Raw genomic sequence first — 18,236 nt, 5'->3', positions numbered from 1 at the left:
TGTTGTAATAGACTGCATTACTACCTCAGCCGGGTGAACTTAATATAACCTTCCAACTGAATGTAGCCTATATGGGCAGCCTGTTCAGCCACAGGATCATCCCACAGATGCAAAACAGAGCTATTCTGTGATAATATTGTAGTACTATACTACTAAAACAGTGCTACATTTCACCTTATGTATGCTTTATCTCATACTGTATTTTACTGTACTATATATACTACATTGTGTTCTTTATTTCTTTATTGTCATATGCACAATAAATCCAGTGAAGCATTTGCAATGAAATTCTCTATTCTCGGGCTCTCTCTAAAACATGCTCATACAGTAGGCTATGTAGGCTATAATAGAATACAACTTAAGTGATAGACAGTACTATTATATGTTGTACTGTTTCACTACATTATGTAATATATTTTTATATTAATACAGTCAAACAATAAGTATCATTACCTAATCATATTAATAATCTGGTATATACTGTTTATATGCACTATCCTCCTGAGACCCTGTGTCCTCATACAAGGACATCACATTTTGAGTTTACTGGACCTTATACTTCATTCTGCTTAACTTAGACCTGCTGTCCTCATTCGTGGACACTTTTTGTGCCATCTAGTGGTAGTGGGACACCAATCCATGTAAAAACAAAATGGCAGCCATCTCTGCCAAGTCAGTCTGGAGCCAACCCTGACACAAACACAGACAAGGTCCAAAACCTGATCAGATTTAATGGTTGAAACTTGTTTATCTATGATTATTAACACTTGTAGTTTGACATGCCAACAGATTGCACCAATTTTAGCAACAGTAACAAGTTAAGACACTGTTAATTAGAAAGTATTCATTTAATGACATAAGAAATTTATCATCAGCTCCTTGAAGGACATTAGGACTTTCTTATCATCATGTTTGATGATATAGGGACTTTATTAGTGTTGACAGTGTTTAGTTTTTTATACTTATCAGGTCCTATAAATCCCAAATATAGCTGGGAGAAATTAAAAATGAAAACCAAACAAAAGTGCGGGTCGCAGAAGGTTATACCTTGCTGACTTTGCAGCTTCTAATCACACTACTATGTCACACTCGCAGTGTAATTTTGACTGTAATTGCTCTTGTATAGTTTATCTTTTTATTTCTTATCTTATTTTTAAATGTGCCTCTCATTATGTATTTTAATGTCTCTGTTTACCTGTACAAGGGCTTAGTTTTCATTTCAGCATTGGGGGACACAATTGAAACAGGGGGGTTGCATCAAAACAATTAACTTCCTGCATTTTGGTGATTTTTATGCACCGTTTTGTGCATCATTTTATGGTGTAAATACCTTTAATTTTGTCATGATAAAAGTCCTCCGCTGCTTTAGTGTTTTTATTTTGGGGGTGGGGCTAAATGCACATGTTACAAATGTTGGGGGGTCCCCTCTGAAATCCATACCTGCGCCTGTACAGTACTTATTTCTGTCTTATTAGCAAATATATTGAGTATGATTGTGATTGATGCAATGCGTTTTCGTCCTGTAGGCGGCAGTAATGTCCCCAGAAGCATCTAAAGCACCATAAACCACAGAAGAAGAAAAGGGTCGACTAGGAGGAGGAGGTGAGAAATCAATGCAAGATGCAGTCTGCAAACATCTGCGGCAGGATGGGTCGTAGTGAGGAGCTCAGTGACTTCAAGCGGGGCACCGTGGTGGGCTGTCACCTGTGTAAAAAGTCTGTTCGTGAGATTTCCGCCCTGTTGAACCTTCCTCGGTCCACGGTGAGCGCTGTCATCCTCAAGTGGAAACGTGGAGGAATAACCACGGCTCTGCCCCGGAGCGGCCGCCCGCACAAGCTCAAAGAGGAGGACCGTCAAGTTCTGGAGAAAGTAGCGCTGGAGAACTGTCTGCCCTCCGTGGAGGCTCTCACCGCCGAGTTTCAGACCGCCTCCGGGGCCACCGTGAGCCCCAGGACTGTCCGCCGGGAGCTGCATGAGATGGGCTTCCGTGGCCGAGTGTCCACGTACAACAAGCCCAAAGGTGAGTTCAGAGAGGGGGGCGTTCAATGACCACATGCAAGTGTAATGTTAGTGTACACATACTTTTGGCAACATCACACCTATATATGACTGCATGAGCATTATTGACAGCCCTCCTCTCCCTCTGGGTGCTCTTATTAAACAGGATTGTGGGACCAGGCTGCAGACATTTGCTCCCATTCAGACACAACAGCATTACTGTGGTTGCACCTTCAGTGACCCAACCCCCTTACACATCTCACAATCGAAATATGCATGTTGAGGACCCATTTCTTAATAGATTTTATCCAGTTTTATTATTATTTATTATTAGATTAACTGATGGTTTTCATTACCTGTGTTAAGCCATTTAAATTGTCTCTGTGATTTGAAATGTGCTTTTTAAATAAAGCTGCTCTGCATATTGGCCCCCACTACCTGGCCCAAGAAATTCTCTATTCTCTATTTTTCTATTCTCTATTTTATTTTGTGTGAATTAGATTAATCACAGCTTTATATAAAGATTATTAAGATGATAATAAACTTTATTTATATGCACCTTTCATACAAGAAATGCAGCACAAAGTGCTCTACAATAGGGGCACTGAATGCTTCACATGAAAATAGACATAATGGACATAAAACAGATAAACAAGGCAATTCAATATAAAAGGACATTTAAAACAGTTTAAAACATGGAATAACTGATTCATAAAGTCATACAGTTAAGATTTATAAAAAAAAATAAAAAAAAGAGTTGCATTAGAGTGAAGCATAAAAAGAAACAGTTTCAGACCTGTATCAGGAAAGTCAGAGCTAGCTAAAGTGAACAGATACATTTTTAGCTTTCTTTTAGTGAGCTAGCTCTCTGATATCTATAGCTAGTGTGTTTCATAGCTTTGGGGCGTAATTGACAAAGGCTTCTTCTAGCTGTTGGTGGGAACCTCCAGATTAGTTGATTAATCAAATAGTCAATCGAGAGAAACTATGCAGCAATTTTGATATACGTTTTAAAGTACAAATGTCAAACATTTGCCAGTTCCAGCTTCTGAAATGTGAGGATTTGCTTCATCTCATTGTCTCCATGATATAAACCAAACATGTCATTTGGGTTTTACATTGTTGATCGACAACACAAGCAGTCTGAATACGTTACTCTGGACTCTTAGCAATTAGGATTGCACTTTTTTAGTCAATTGCAGCTGTATGTTAGATTTTGAGAAGATTAGATTTTGATGCAGGACCACAGCATTAGCAATTAATGCAGCGTCTTTGTTGTATTTAAGCGGTGCCAGTTCTTCAAGAGATTTGCACTAAATGAAATGGCCAAAACCCACTGATATGCAGGTAACTTGTGGGGCAGTAGTACACTGGTTTGTAATCCAGCCAGCAACTTTATCAAGATAGATATTATAAAAACTTGAACCCATTTTTTAAATGTAAGGATTTATAAAAAGTCTGACAGGTATTTGAGGAGGAAAGGTGCATGTGTAAGCAAGATTTTCAGTCCCGTTTTTTCAATACAGCAGACAAGCAAATGTACACTATGATACCTGTGATCAGTGATCATATCCCGCTATATGGTTTCACGGTCTACTGCTGCAACCCTAAATCCAGCCTTGTTGCTTAACGTTTGCAAAAATTCATAGCTGTTGTGTCAAAGTCTGCTCCCAACCTGAACCCAGTCTGAGAACCAAAACCTCAGATCCATCATCTCTGAGACACCTAGGTCCTAAACCCAGCCACAGATGGCAACACATGGGAAACACTATTTGATAATAATGAATAATGAATGCCTTTATTGTCATTACATGTTCGCTTACAACAAAATTTGCTGCCTCTCATAAAAGAAAAACTGTTCCATTCACTCAACGCACACTCACATACCTACACATTAAAATAGGATAAGGCTAAAATAATATAAATATGGTGCTATATAGAGGACAAGATAAAGTGCATATGCAGTTAAAGTATATCTGTCCGTGGCAGTGCAATTTAAAATTGTTGTGGTGGTCGGGGAGGGAGGGGGACTTGGGGGTGAGAGTTCAGTGTGTGTATGGCTGTGGGGCAAAAACTGCTCCTCAGTCTGTAGGTGCAGCATTTCAGGGCCCTGTAGTGTCTGTTAGAGGGCAGCAGTGACAGATTTGGACACAAGACCTGTGCTGGCTGGCTTCTGTTAACCTTTTATTCTCCACACAACCATCTCAGGATGAAGTACTGAACCCCATTAGTCAGGGAAATGTCAGCAATTACAACCATGAGCTCACACCAGCAGCAGATTATCTGGAGCTGAATCTTTCCTGGAGAAAGAGGGAGACTAGGGAGAAGGCAAACCTCTTTCAGTCCTCATTTTCCATTGTATGTACTTCAACAAACTCACTCCAAAACCACAGCCGCTCTCATGTTGCCTCCGCTCTCCTCAAAGGCTTTCCACTGGATTTTCTTCCATTCAGCCACAAGAGCATTAGTGAGGTCAGGCACTCGTTGGGAACGATAAGGTCTGGCTCCCAGTCTGCATTCCAGTTCATCCTAAATGTGTTAGCCAGGGTTGAGGTCGGGGCTCTGTGAAGTTCAGTTAAGTTTCTCCACAACAAACTGAGTGAGGCTTTGAGGAATCGGCTTTGTGTCGGGGGCCGGGGGCAACGGCGTGTTAAAACAGGAAAAGGTCTTTCTCAAGCCGTTGACAGAAATTTGGAACCAAGTTATATGTAAAACATTCATTATATGCTGCAGATTTCAGGCAGCTGTCCAGAATTGTTTCCACTATGATATTTTCATGTATGTTAGCAGTTCGCAGAAATATTTTCAGTGCTTTTGAAAAAACCTTTTCATGATGTCATGCACATTTAGTTTAATAACACAGGTGCATAAAATCTCTCCTCAACCTGATGAAAATCTACTCTCTGACCTGTGCTGAAGATGCTCAGTACATTGCCACATTATTACATCTGATTTCCACTCACAGAGCAAATAAAGTGCAAATAAAAATGGCAATGAAAGAATATTTCAAGGCTAAATCCACCCTGAGTTTGGGTGCATGATTATTATAACAGTGCTTGTGTTTCTTTGATGCCAGCAGGGGAGAAAGCAGAGAAGAAGCAGGCAGCCACGAGCCAAGAGGAGGCCAAGGTGGACGTGTCTTGTCTGGACCTGCGTGTTGGACGTATAATCACAGCTCTGCAGCTTCCAGAGGCCGACAGTCTGTATGTGGGGCAGGTCGATGTTGGGGAGGCTTCTCCCAGGACAGTGGTCAGCGAGCTCGCGAAGCACATACCTCTGGACCAGGTACAGTCAGGCTCAAATATGATCGGTTTTGTAGAGGGAATATGGAATTTCTTTAGTATCATGATTTTTTTTTGTAGATATAATCAGTAGGATTTCAACCCTAAGATTAATTTATCTTAACAATAAATCTATTAATTCTTTTGATAATGAGGAAAAAATATGGAGTGCTGCACTGGGTTAAGGCTCTGCGTAGTAACTTGTAAAAAAAAAATCAGGTGCTCTTCAAGGATGAGACACTTAGTGGAAAACTCCATTAAAAACCCCTTATTAATACATGGGTAAATCCATTTATATTCATGTATTAATAAAGGATTTTTAACTACAGTCAGAGTGCCTTGATGCATTTTTGGACTGCCTGCCTGTACAATGAGCTTTTACACTAAGTGAGCTGGCCAGTCGTTGTGTTTTATCTTTAACTACTAATTATTGTCTTGATTAATTGTTTTATCTGTAATTTTTATCAAAAAGTGAAAAAAAAAAAAAAACGAGAAAATATGCTGACAACAGTTTCCCATAAACCAAAATGAGGCAGTTGGATTTCTCATTTTGTCAGTCCAACTAACAGTCCAATATCCAAAGATTTTTAATTTACAAATCTATACGATAGAATAAAGCAGGAAAGGGGACAATAAATGGATTACAAAAAAAACTGCACATCAATTTTCAGTAAAATGTCAACAGACTAGGGCTGCAAATAATGATTGTTATTTTTATTATTGACCAGTCTACAGATTATTGTCACAATTTTTCCAGAGCCCAACGTGAGGGCTTCAGTTTGCTTCTTCTGTCCAACCAGCAGTCCAAAATCCAAAAACTCTTTGTTTATGGTCATAAATGAAAAAGGAAAACAGCAAATTCTCACATTTAAGAAGCTGAAATTAGCAAATGTTTGATCATTTTTGTTTGGAAGATGACTAAAGCATTTGCTATTATCAATTAATCTATTATCAAAATACATTAATTCATTTTCCATAACTGCTTATCCTGTTGGGGGTCGTGGGGGGCTGGAGCCTATCCCAGCTGACATTCGGCGATAGGCAGGGTACACCCTGGACAGGTCGCCAGATTGACACATAGAGACAGACAACCATTCACGCTCACATTCACACCTACGGACAATTTAGAGTCACCAATTAACCTGCATGTCTTTGGATTGTGGGAGGAAGCCTGGAGTACCCGGAGAAAACCCACGCTGACACCTGGTTCGAACCCTCCACCCAGGGTTCGAACCAGGAACCATCTTGCTGTGAGGCGACAATGTTTACCACTGCACCACCGTGCCACCCAATTAATTACCTTAAGATGCACGTATTGACTAATTGTTGCATCTCTACAGCAGACTAATCATTCAGCTCTTACAATAAAGAGAAACGAGGTCACAGAAGTTTTTTAATTATTGAATTGGCTTACTTGCAACAATCTCCCAGAAATAACGTAGAGATTAATAAACACACACACAAGAGCATTAGTGAAGTCTGGCACTGATCTGGTTCACAGTCAGCATTCCAGTCCATCCCAGAGGGGTCAGATGGGACTGAGGTCAGGACTCTGTGCAGGCTCCTCTACAGGAAACTGTCATGTTGAAACAGGAAATGTCCATCTCTAAATTGTTGCCTCAAAGTTGCACTTTTGTCTAAAACATCACAGTATGGTGTAGCAGTCATATTCCCCCAAGACACAGAAAACAGCCCCAAACCGAAAGAATGTGGACGCATACTTCTGGTCATATAGTGTGTCATTTAAATCGAAACACATGTCTGCTGAGGTCATGGATCTAAAACGCTGCCTGACTTTGCCAAAAGCTGTAAAGCCTAATTCAAATATCCTCAGAGGGCAACCTTTCCATGCACACAGACAAGATGTTAGATCAGCATTGGCATTTTGTACCACAGCTTTATTAAGTCCTTTGTGACTGCAGCTTGAATAACAAACTTCTCCTGCTACTGCTGCTTTCTGACTGGTTCATTGTCCACATACTTTTGGCCTGGGGCAGTTTTATGTGGTTTTGTTTCACAGCATAAAATGGCATTTTCACTGTAAACTGTAATGTTGAGGTTTCCTGCCCAGATTTTAGACAATAGTGTGTGTGAAACTGTGCAGCAACTGTCAGGGGAAGGTCCTTTCCTGTTTCAACATGACAGCACACCCCTGCACAAAGACAGTCTGTGAAAACACATGACTGGCTCATGCAGAGTCCTGACCAAACCAGTAAGTCTGAAATCTTAATCTTGTTTGACTGTCTTGTGAACGGTTTTATCTAGAGTACATTCTCCATTTCTGTAAAGCAGACAAAGGTGAAATATTTGAAGAAATGCATTTTGGTTTGATGGAAATAGTCTTTGACTGTCTGTTTATACTTTGATAAAATAAATATTAGGCAAAATAAACGCACAGTCTCTTATGTTTAAAGGATAACTTCGGTATTTTTCAACCTGGGCCCTATTTCCCCATGTGTATGTGTGCTTATGATTCATAGGTACAACTCGTTTTAAAATTGGTTCAGTATTGAGGGAGGCGGATGCAGTCGGCAGCCGCGAGGATATATATGGGGGCAAATGCGTCCCGTATAAGTTTGTGCATTAAAAGTGCTTTTTTTCGTCACTGACCGGTTCAGATCGCCAGTGTTATCTCTGTAAATAGCATACTAAGCGTTTCCCTTACCTTTCACTTCCTCTGGGCTGTGTGTGACGTCATCTCACGAGAGCTTTGCTTGTTGCCAGAAGAAAACAGAGGAGCCATGCTGAGCGCCGCTCCGAGTGGCGCTGGTTGTCCCGGAGTACAGTTGAGAGTTTTACTGCATCGATTGAAAACAATGGTTCGTGTTTGTGCTTATCCGAATTGCAAGAACAGGATGTCGCGCAACACCCCGTACAGCTTTCATAGGCTGCCTTTGTCGGACGGCGAGATGCTGAAGTTGTGGCTAGTTGTGCTACAAATGGATGCTAACACTCCTGTCCAGACACTGCGCCTTGCAGACCATCGGGTCTGCAGTGCTCACTTCTCCCAAGATGACTACTGCCAGCCGAAGAAGAGAAGACATCCAATCCCGAAACACCTCTTCCTCAAGAAAACGGCTGTCCCACGAGTAGAGAGAGCTACAGACACAGTGGAGGTAATGATATATAAACAATGTTCGAAACACTTAGTATGCTATTTACAGAGATAACACTGGCGATCTGAACTGGTCAGTGGCGAAAAAAAGCACTTTTAATGTGCAAACTTATACGGGATGCGTTTGCCCCCATATCTACCTCGCGGCTGCTAGCTGCATCCGCCTCCCTCAATACTGAACCAATTTTAGTACGAGTTGTACCCATGAATCATACACACACACGGGGAAATAGGGCCCAGGTTGAAAAATACCGAAGTTATCCTTTTAATAATGTTTCATGTCATTTATATGCTATCCCTGGCAAGAAATTAAAAATGAAAATTATTCAAATTATTTATCGTAACAACATAAATGATTCTGGATTCATGTTGTGGTGGCACTCCCTCTGAATATCAAAAATGCCACTAATGAGCTGTAGGCGCAGTAACAGATGCGAATAACAGGAGATGGAGTACAGTTTAAAACGCTTACTGAAAAGTAAATGAAAGGGGAGTGCCATTATTACAATTCAACATACATGCATTTTAGTCTTCTTGCATTTTTATACACTATCTCTGTTTTATACAATGTCTGGAATGAATTTAGCATGAATTAACTTATATTATATTCACACATTGGGGCTCTTACACATATAGTTAATACTAAAAGGATGTACCTGAAGGAACGGTATTTTTATTGATATTACAGGGGTCGACGGTAACAGTTGCCAGGCTGCCATTGGCAACCGTTTTGAGCAACCATTTTCTTAGCCTTTGGTTGCCATCAGTGGACAACCACTTTTTAGCATATAAAAGACAGCAACCAGCAAAACATGCACCCCAAACATTTGTTGCATTAGTGATATTTAAACATTGCTGTTATTGCCAGAACTGGAACCAGACAATACTGCAAATACATTGGTCCATTTTCTCATGTGCGTACAGTATATCTGTACGCACATGACACAGCGGTGAGGCAAATTAAGTTGTTTGACTGTGGGGGGAAAAGTTTGACTAACCTGGCAACATCACAAATGAATGCAAATAGATGAAATCAAATCAAGTTTATATTATTATATTATATAATTTATACAGCACATTTAAAAAGAACCACAGTTGACCAAAGTGCTGTACAAATTAAAAGAATGACACACTAATATATAGCAATGCAACATGTACACAAATATAAAACAGAATAACACTGGTAAGAACAATTACATACATTAAAAAAAAAAGATTATTAAAAAATACTAAAATATTAAAACCACCAAAGGCCATTGAAAACATGTATGTTTTAAGATTTGTCTTAAATGTGTGAATGGAGGGTGAGCATTTGATTGCGAGTAGAAGGCTATGCCAGAGCTTTGGAGCAGCTACCGCAAAGGCAGGATCTCCCTTACCCTCCAGCCTCGAATGTGAGACAGTTAAAAGACGTTGTTCTGAGGATCTGAGAGGTCAGGAGTTGGAGTAGGGGCAGAGAAGTTCTGCAGTGAACCTTAAAATCAATCCTGTATTCGATCGGTAGCCAGTGCGGGGATGCTAGCGCTGGTGTCATGCTGTCTCTGTTTCTGGCACCAGTGAGGAGTCTTGCTGCAGCGTTCTGCACCAGCTGCAGGTGAGAAGAAGATGGCAGGCCAGTACTCAGACACAGAGAGCTGCAATAGTCGAGCCTTAAGGAGATTCAGCTGACAGAGAATTTTGACGTTTTTTTTTAATGATTGAAATAAAGCTGTTAAACCTGCTTTTATGTCACATTTTAATAATTAAGATGACGTGTAACTGCATAGTATCCAATATTACTCAATATATAAGGTGACTAAAAATAGCAACCGTATTTTCTTCCTCTCAGCTTTAGGCAGAAGCTGCCTCTGGTCTCTCTCTGTTTTCTGTTGTCTAGGGTGTATGGGCTGTATAAATGTATTCATTCCTCCGTCCCTCATACAGATGCAGAACCGCATGGCAGTCCTGCTGTGTAACCTGAAACCAGCCAAGACAAGAGGAGTTGTGTCGCAAGCTATGATCGTGTGCGCCAGCTCAGCAGACAGGGTTGAAATCCTTGAACCTCCAAATGGAGCAGCACCAGGGGACAGAGTTACTGTCCAGGGCTTCACAGGTATGAACACCCAACTACTGTCGCCTCACACACAGAGTCACTGACAAGGACCAATAAGATAAAGATTTATAATGGGTTATTGCGTATGATGGGTAATGAGTTCAGAGGAAAGCATGAAGGGGTGAGGATCGGGGGATTAGAGAATGAAAGGATGAGGATGGAGGGCTGTTAAGATGTACGATGAAGGGTCGAGGAAGGTGAAGAGTGATGAAGGGATGAAGATGGAGGAATGAAGAGGTGAAGGGTGAGGGATGAATGGATGAGAGTCGAAGGGTTAAGGGATGAAGGGATGCTGGTCAAAGGGTTGAGGGATGAAGAGATTTGGGTCGAAGGGTTGTGGGATGAAAGGATGAAGATTAAGGAATGAGGAGGTGAAGGGTGAGGGATGAAGAGATTCGGGTCGAAGGTTTGAGGATGAAAGGATGAAGATTGAGGAATGAGGAGGTGAAGGGTGAGGGATGAATGGATGAGGGTCAAGGGTTGAGGGATGAAGGGATGAGGGTCGAAGGATTGGGGATGAAAGTATGCGCGTCGAAGGGTGCGGGATGAAAGGATGAAGATTGAGGAATGAGGAGGTGAAGGGTGAGGGATGAATGGATGAGGGTCGACGGTTTGAATGATGAAGGCATGCAGGTCGAAGGGTGCGGGATGCAAGGATGAAGATGGAGGAATGAGGAGGTGAAGGGTGAGGGATGGAGGGATGAGAGTCGAAGGGTTAAGGTATGAAGGGATGCGGGTCAAAGAGTTGAGGGATGAAGAGATTCGGGTCGAAGGGTTGAGGGATGAAAGGATGAAGATGGAGGAATGAGGAGGTGAAGGGTGAGGGATGAATGGTTTAGGGTTGAAGGTTTGAATCATGAAAGGATGCAGGTCGAAGGGTTGAGGGATGAAAAGATGGAGGTGGAGGAATGAGGTGAAGGGTGAGGGATGAATGGATGAGGGTCAAGGGTTGAGGGATGAAGGGATGAGGGTCGAAGGGTGCGGGATGAAAGGATGAAGATGGAGGAGGTGAAGGGTGAGGGATGAATGGATGAGGGTCAAAGGGTTGAGGGATGAAGGGATGCAGGTCGAAGGGTGCGGGATGAAAGGATGAAGATAGAGGAATGAGGAGGGATGAATGGATGAGGGTCGAAGGGTTGAGGGATGAAGGGATGTAGGTCGAAGGGTGCGTGATGAAAGGATGAAGATAGAGGAATGAGGAGGTGAAGGGTGAGGGATGAATGGTTGAGTTTCAAGGGTTGCAGGGTTGAGGGATGGAGGGATGAAGAGAGAAATGCGTCGAAGAGAAAGAGAATGCATCAGGTGTGCTTAAATACTTTTGGGCAGAAATGGGATGTGTTCGAGGCTTGGTCTTTGTTCCAGAACCAGGTTTATAAAACTACATTTAATTATTAGCATAAAACTATTCACAACCAACACTGGAATATTATAACATAAGTGAGTGAATGATTGTCGCTATTTTGACCCTGCTAAAAGAATTTCTCAACAAAATGTCTCTGTCTTTAGGGAATAAACGTTGTTGAACCTTCTTGCTGGGAAAAAAAACAACAATAGTGATATTAAACAGCAGAGTGCTTCCAACTTTTTGGCAGGAGTTTGAAAAAGGCCCACTCCTGTTTGAACGTGTGCACAAAGCGAGGTGCATTAAAAATGGCTCTCTTTAACCCCTTTTGGGAGGATTTGGAGCGCTGACTGTGAGCCAGGCTTTACTGCCAAACCTCTCTGATCTGTTGTGGCTGAATGGGAACAAATCCCTGCAGCCAGTGTTTATATTCTTGTGGACAGCCTTCCCAGGAGATTTTTAGGCAGCGTATTACTGCCCATAGTTTTACTGCTCTGAGTCAGTTTTGCAAGGATGTGTACAAAGTCAGCCCTGGACTCGTAAAAAGTGCATTTCAGATGGATTATTATAGAACAAAGGAGGTTCTTCTAATGCATCAAACTGGTTTTTTGACTGCAGGTGAACCAGACAAAGAGCTGAACCCCAAAAAGAAGGCGTGGGAGCAGATTCAGCCAGACCTACGCACGGACAGCCAGTGTGTTGCAACCTACAAGGGCGCTGCCTTTGAAGTCGACGGGAAGGGAGTGTGCAAAGCCCAAACGATGAGTGACAGTGAAATCAAATAAACTAACAGAGCTGCTTGAAATAGCTCAGTGCAATTCCCTGCTGCCGGACAGGATCCAAAGTGTTGTGGAGAGCTTTCCCAGAAGAGAGGAGGCCGCTGTAGCAGCATATCAATGCCCTCAGTTTTGGAACGACATGTCCAACAATCACATGGGTGTTATGTTTGAGTGTTCACATACTTTTGTCCTGTGAGGAAGGAAAGTGATAGTGAAGAGTGTGTCGCCCTCTGTTGGACAGACATTGAACATTATTGTTAAGTTTTTATTATGAAAAACTGAAGTTTGGTTTTCGGCCAATGGAGGGCACTACAGTACCCATTATAATGTACAGTATGTGTGTGGTGAGTTTGTGAGAACATAGAGCACACAGTCATACCCAGCATGGCGAAAAGAAAACAGAAATTCTTGCAAAGAATCCCTCTTAGTCGGGGAATATCTGATAAAATGTAAAAGCTTTCCCCTGACGCCACAGAGGTCATTTCCACTGAACTGTGGATGAAACTCAACAGGGCAGAAGTCCCTTTGAAAGGGAGTTAAACAGTTACACTTTCTTTTGATAGTATGGAAATTAGTTGGAAATGAGTAGGGAAATTACTTTAGTTTTATCTAAATACGCTTTGCAGGAACTGCTTAAGGACAGTTCTTTGAGCTCCATCACTTTAAGTCTGTGTAAGTCTATGTTGGCACATGATAGAAAAAGTTCAGTGTGTTATATTTCAGTACAAATAAGCTGTGGGAAATGGAGGCATTTATTTAAGGCTGGGCGAAATGGAGAAAATATAATATTACAATATTTTGACTAAATACTTTGATAAAGGTATTGTGGCAATATTGTAGGGTTGACTATAGGTGTTTTTACAAAATATTTACACAGTGAGACTTTAGATGAATCACCAGTAATGTGAATATAATGACTAAGTGGGTAAAGGCCAGAAGTGTGGAGCCAAGTCACATGACTTGATTCAAAAAATTTGGTGACTTTAGACTTGACAAAATCAAAAAATACTTGCAACTCAACTTGGACTTTAACACCAGTGACTTGGACTTGAGCTTCTCACTTAAAAATACACGATACCTTCCCCCAAGCTAAAAGATTAAAAAGTACGCTATTTAAAAAGTGCGCCACGAATCAACTTATTTCCTGAAGCAGCTAATATTGAGGCTACTCATTCCCAGTATGTTGACTCTTAATTCTCCAGATCTGCTTTGAACCAATGTGACATCATCCAATCAAGTCGCAGGAGAGAACATGAAGAACTAATGGGACAGTTGGAAAAAATTAGACCAAGTATAATTTAATTCATGTACAAAAACTATGCGGTATGCAAAACGTGCAGGTTGAAAATGATGGATGGAGATGCAACAACCGCAAAGTAAAAAACAAGTCAGTCTGCACACCACGTAGCTCCTGTTGAAGGATTTTAATGCAGTGACATTTCGAGCCATTCAGCTTTTCCTCAGACTTCTGTCTAGTGTGCGGACATATTTGTTTTTTACTTTGCCAGACATTTCTTTAGTCCAGGACCCACTCCACTGGACGTTGTGTGCATGTCTTTTGTATGGTTTTTGGAGATGCAACAACTTCCAACAAACTTGTTTTAACAAATAAGAACAAGGTTTAAAAAGCAGTCATGATTTTTGAAAATCTATTATTACTCTTGTTAAAATGGCATTACATTTGGTGAGGAGCACATTATGACGTGTTCAGGACTCGAAACTCAATGTTCACTTGGAACTTGTCTTGGAACTTGTCAGTCTTGACTCGGGACTTGAGTACAAAGACTTGAGACTTGTGAAAACAATGACTACCAAAAGCAAACAATAGAACAGCTAGAACAGTCTGGTAAGTTCTTTTTAAAACCAGGAAAAGAGAACACTTACAATGCCATGATATCCAAAATCAAAGATAATATCTAGTCTCATATCCTGATATTGATATAATTATCAATATACTGCCAAGCCTTAGATGTATCTGACCTAGAGCACATTATAGTTGACATCCACATCCCTTCTCAATATGTAGTTACAAAAGAATCCCACTAAACTGATGTGAATCAATGATTTGGATGTGAACGCAGATGTTTGTTATTAACTGTATCCTCAGCCATGATGTTTTGTATCTATCCTGCTACAGTGTACATTGTTACTCAGCTCTTTAGATATTGTAACAGCTCAGTTAAACCTTAGCTTTTATACGTCCTATTTCACGTTTGTGTCTATTGATATTAAGCCCATTTATAATGTAAAGGGCACAAAAATAAACCAATGTGTTTTGGTTTTTAAAACAAACTGTTTTTGTTTTTTTCCCCCTACAACTCAAAGCGAGTCCATAAAAAGACCAATACGCAAACTTCTCCTTCCCTCATTGTAAAGGAAGAAGTGAAATAATGCATGTAAAGAAGGGGGATGTGATTCAGGAACTAAAAAGTGGAACAGATTGTCCGAGACACGATGTTGTTGGTAATTGTTTGCCAGAGAACGGGGACGCTGAGAGGGAATGTTATCAACCTTGTTATGTACCAAACATGTCAGTCATTTTCATTTCACAGACTGGAGAAGGACATCTTCTTTTCCCAGAAGGAAACCTATAAAAAGGAGGATGTATTAGTCCTACTATGGAAATTCTTAATGGTATTACAGTTTTTCTCGATTGGTTTGGCTCATTTCTTGAAACAGAAATTACATTCTCAAAGCTTTAAGTGCATTTGGCAAAATAGTCCAGTGGTTCAGCACAACACTATGGCTCACCTGCAAAAGGTCATATCTCTCCCAAAACAGTTAACTCATGCTTCAAACTAAGTCCCTTTCTCATATAAATAGTCAAGGCCCCCAAACACAAGTTTCCTTCTCAATTGCTTTGGCTCATTTCTTGAAACAGAAATGACATTCTCCAAGCTCTACATGCATTTGCCAAAATAGCCTGGATGGTTCAGCACAACACCATGGCTCACCTGCAAAAGGTCATATCTCTCCCAAAACAGTTAACTCATGTGTCAAAACTAAGCCATTTTCTCATATAAATAGTCAATGGCCCCAAAATGCAAAGTCTCTTTGGCATTGTGTAAGCACTGTTGGTCAAAATGTTTAGATGTTTTGTCACTATGGCAGTGGACCATGGAAATATCACTTATGTCACATTTCAATCTTGGTCCAGACCATTCACTGACAATGAATGGTTACTGTAATTGATGCCTTTTGTCTAGCTACCAGAAATCAAACTGTATCAAACTGAAAAAAATGATGGACCTACACTGTCATGGAAATTGTTACTGTATTTTTATTCACAAACATAAAGTAACTGCCAAACATCACAGTAAAAAGAAAATGTATACAGCAAAATATACTGTACTGTAAACACATCAACACAAAAAAAGGAAAATTATATGCAATATCGTTCACACCAGTAACTCCACCTCAATGGTCGTCCTCCTCATCCTCACTCTCGTGGTCGTCCTCTCTCTGCTGTCTGTCTGGCCACAGATTTTCATCCACATCACACCTGATATTCTCCCTTGCGATGCAACGGGGGAAGAATCTACGTGCATGCCGCAACCATCCCCTGCACTGATCTGCTGTGACATTGTCACAGCAAGCATCCATTGCTTCAAGCAGGGACCTCTGGTTCTGAGCCCGATGCTCATACACCCCCCACCTCCAAGCAGAGAAAAATTCCTCAATTGGATTGAGAAATGGGGAGTAAGGTGGTAGGAGCACCATTAGCAGTCTTGGGTGGGCAGTGAACCAGGCCCTGATGAGCGGGCCGCGGTGGAAGCTGACATTGTCCCACACAACTACAAACTTTGACAAGTGAGGCCCTACCAAACCTCTCTCATTTTCTGGGATGAGATCTGAATAAAGGTGATCCAAAAAGAACAGGAGCTTTTGGGTATTGTATGGGCCAAGTGTGGGAATGTGGGTGGCCACACCATTTTCAGAAATGGCAGCACACATTGTTATATTGCCCCCACGCTGGCCTGGGACATCCACCGTGGCCCGGTGGCCAATAATATTCCGGCCACGTCTTCTTCCTTTGGCCAGGTTGAAGCCGGCTTCATCCACGAAAACAAGGGTGTGAGGAGTCTCATTCCCCTCCAATGCCATTATTCTCTACAATACAGTACAACAAAATATCAAATCAGTTATACGGTAGAATCATACCATAACAGCAAATTACATAGGAATGTTTTGTGTTCTCCACCAAAAGTTCAATATAGTGGCCTCTGTGCTTTACTGTAAACAGGTTATAATGATAGATAACCAGTAACACACCACTGACTTACATTTACATACTGGAACCGCAGCTCTTTCACTCTATCAGAGTTTCTCTCAAATGGTACCCTGTAGAGCTGTTTCATGCTCATCTCATGCTTCTTCAATACCCTGTCTATTGTTGATATGCTGATAGTGTTGATGTTCTGGAATGTTAGATTGTCCTGTATTATGGTATTACGGATCTCTCTTAGTGTGATGGCATTATTTGCCATCACTATATTGCAGATCTCCTGCTCTTGTTCTCGGCTGAGTAGTGTTCTTCTGCCACCAGTACGAGGTTGTCGTCCAATCCTAGACATAGAATTCACAAATAGACAATATTACCATTTGTATTGTGATGCACTGTCCTGTCCTGTAGACCTACTGTATGCCTTATGAATTTCTCACAGAATGAGTTACCAATTGTACTGTTGTTTTACTGTTACGTAATGTACTGAAATTCTACTGTAATGCATTGCTGTACAGTAATTGGAATACTATTGTAAACTGTACTATCAATACAGTAATTCCATTGTTGAATGAGTACATAGGCCTACCTGTTTTCCCTGCGGAAGGTTTGGATGATAGAAGACACTGTAGATCTGGGCACATTCGGCTGAACTCGACGACCTGCCTCTGCCATTGTGAGGCCATGATTGATCACATGGTCAACAAGTGTAGCCCGAATTTCATCTGGAACGGCATGGTGTCTTCGTGCCCCTCGCCCTCTTCCACCTACTCCACCACCACGCACCCTTACTCCTCCTCCTCTTCCTCTTCTTCTTCCTCTTCCTCGAGCAGGCAGTTGGTCATTGTTTACCTGGCCAGGTGCCTCCATGTTCAGAAATTGTATTGATTCTGGTCAAGCTCTATATGTATGTTTGGCAAAAATCATACTCATGGATAGCACCTGTCAGGTAACTAAACATACCATTTGATTGGTCATCTGAGATGTGTTACACACCCCCTTTATTAGTCAAGTTCTAGATTCACCTGAGTCAATTTATCAATCAGCAAAAGATATTCATATCATGTAATGTGATGTTATACATGGTATTATGTTCCTGACTAATTTTGACAATTGAATGAACTCTTGTGCATGTGATGGCTGACACAATGAAATAATGCTGACATGTTTTGGAGAGTAAAACCATTTGACTGACAATCAACAGTTAGTTTAGATCAGCAAGATATATACAATTGATAATTGTGCTAACTGTAGGCAGTTGTATTTAATCATTTGCAAAGTGTGCTAAGACATTTGCAATTTGTTGAAAGGAATGAGAATTTGAAATCTGTTGTGAAGAAGTGCCCAGTGGTTTGGAGGGTTGTCCATGTTGTTTTGAGAATGTAATTTCTGTTTCAAGAAATGAGC

At 41.1% G+C, this 18,236-nt stretch overlaps 1 protein-coding gene across 2 annotated transcripts; it reads left to right on the top strand.

The window, feature by feature from the left end:
- The first annotated feature begins 1,573 nt into the window (after positions 1-1,573).
- Positions 1,574-14,899, top strand: LOC126390212 (aminoacyl tRNA synthase complex-interacting multifunctional protein 1-like). Of its 2 annotated transcripts, none has more exons than XM_050044406.1 (4): positions 1,574-2,020; positions 5,078-5,283; positions 10,318-10,486; positions 12,447-14,899. In XM_050044406.1, exons 1-4 carry the CDS (start codon positions 1,621-1,623, stop codon positions 12,611-12,613), a joined length of 942 nt encoding a protein of 313 aa, XP_049900363.1. In that variant the 5' UTR covers positions 1,574-1,620; the 3' UTR covers positions 12,614-14,899. The 2 variants fall into 2 exon arrangements, with proteins under 2 accessions (XP_049900363.1, XP_049900362.1); XM_050044405.1 differs by having other exon boundaries at positions 5,075-5,283.
- Positions 14,900-18,236: the final 3,337 nt, after the last annotated feature.

Source organism: Epinephelus moara, chromosome 5 (genome assembly GCF_006386435.1).
Source record: "Epinephelus moara isolate mb chromosome 5, YSFRI_EMoa_1.0, whole genome shotgun sequence".
In the NCBI taxonomy this organism is placed as follows: Eukaryota; Metazoa; Chordata; class Actinopteri; order Perciformes; family Serranidae; genus Epinephelus; species Epinephelus moara.
This window is presented reverse-complemented; position numbering and strand designations above follow the sequence as displayed.

Coding starts and splice junctions, on each gene's coding strand:
- LOC126390212 (XM_050044405.1), top strand. CDS start 1,621: ATGCAGTCTGCAAACATCTGCGGCAGGATGGGTCGTAGTGAGGAGCTC. Junction 2,021..5,074: donor CACGTACAACAAGCCCAAAG/GTGAGTTCAGAG, acceptor CTTTGATGCCAG/CAGGGGAGAAAGCAGAGAAG. Junction 10,487..12,446: donor TACTGTCCAGGGCTTCACAG/GTATGAACACCC, acceptor TTTTGACTGCAG/GTGAACCAGACAAAGAGCTG.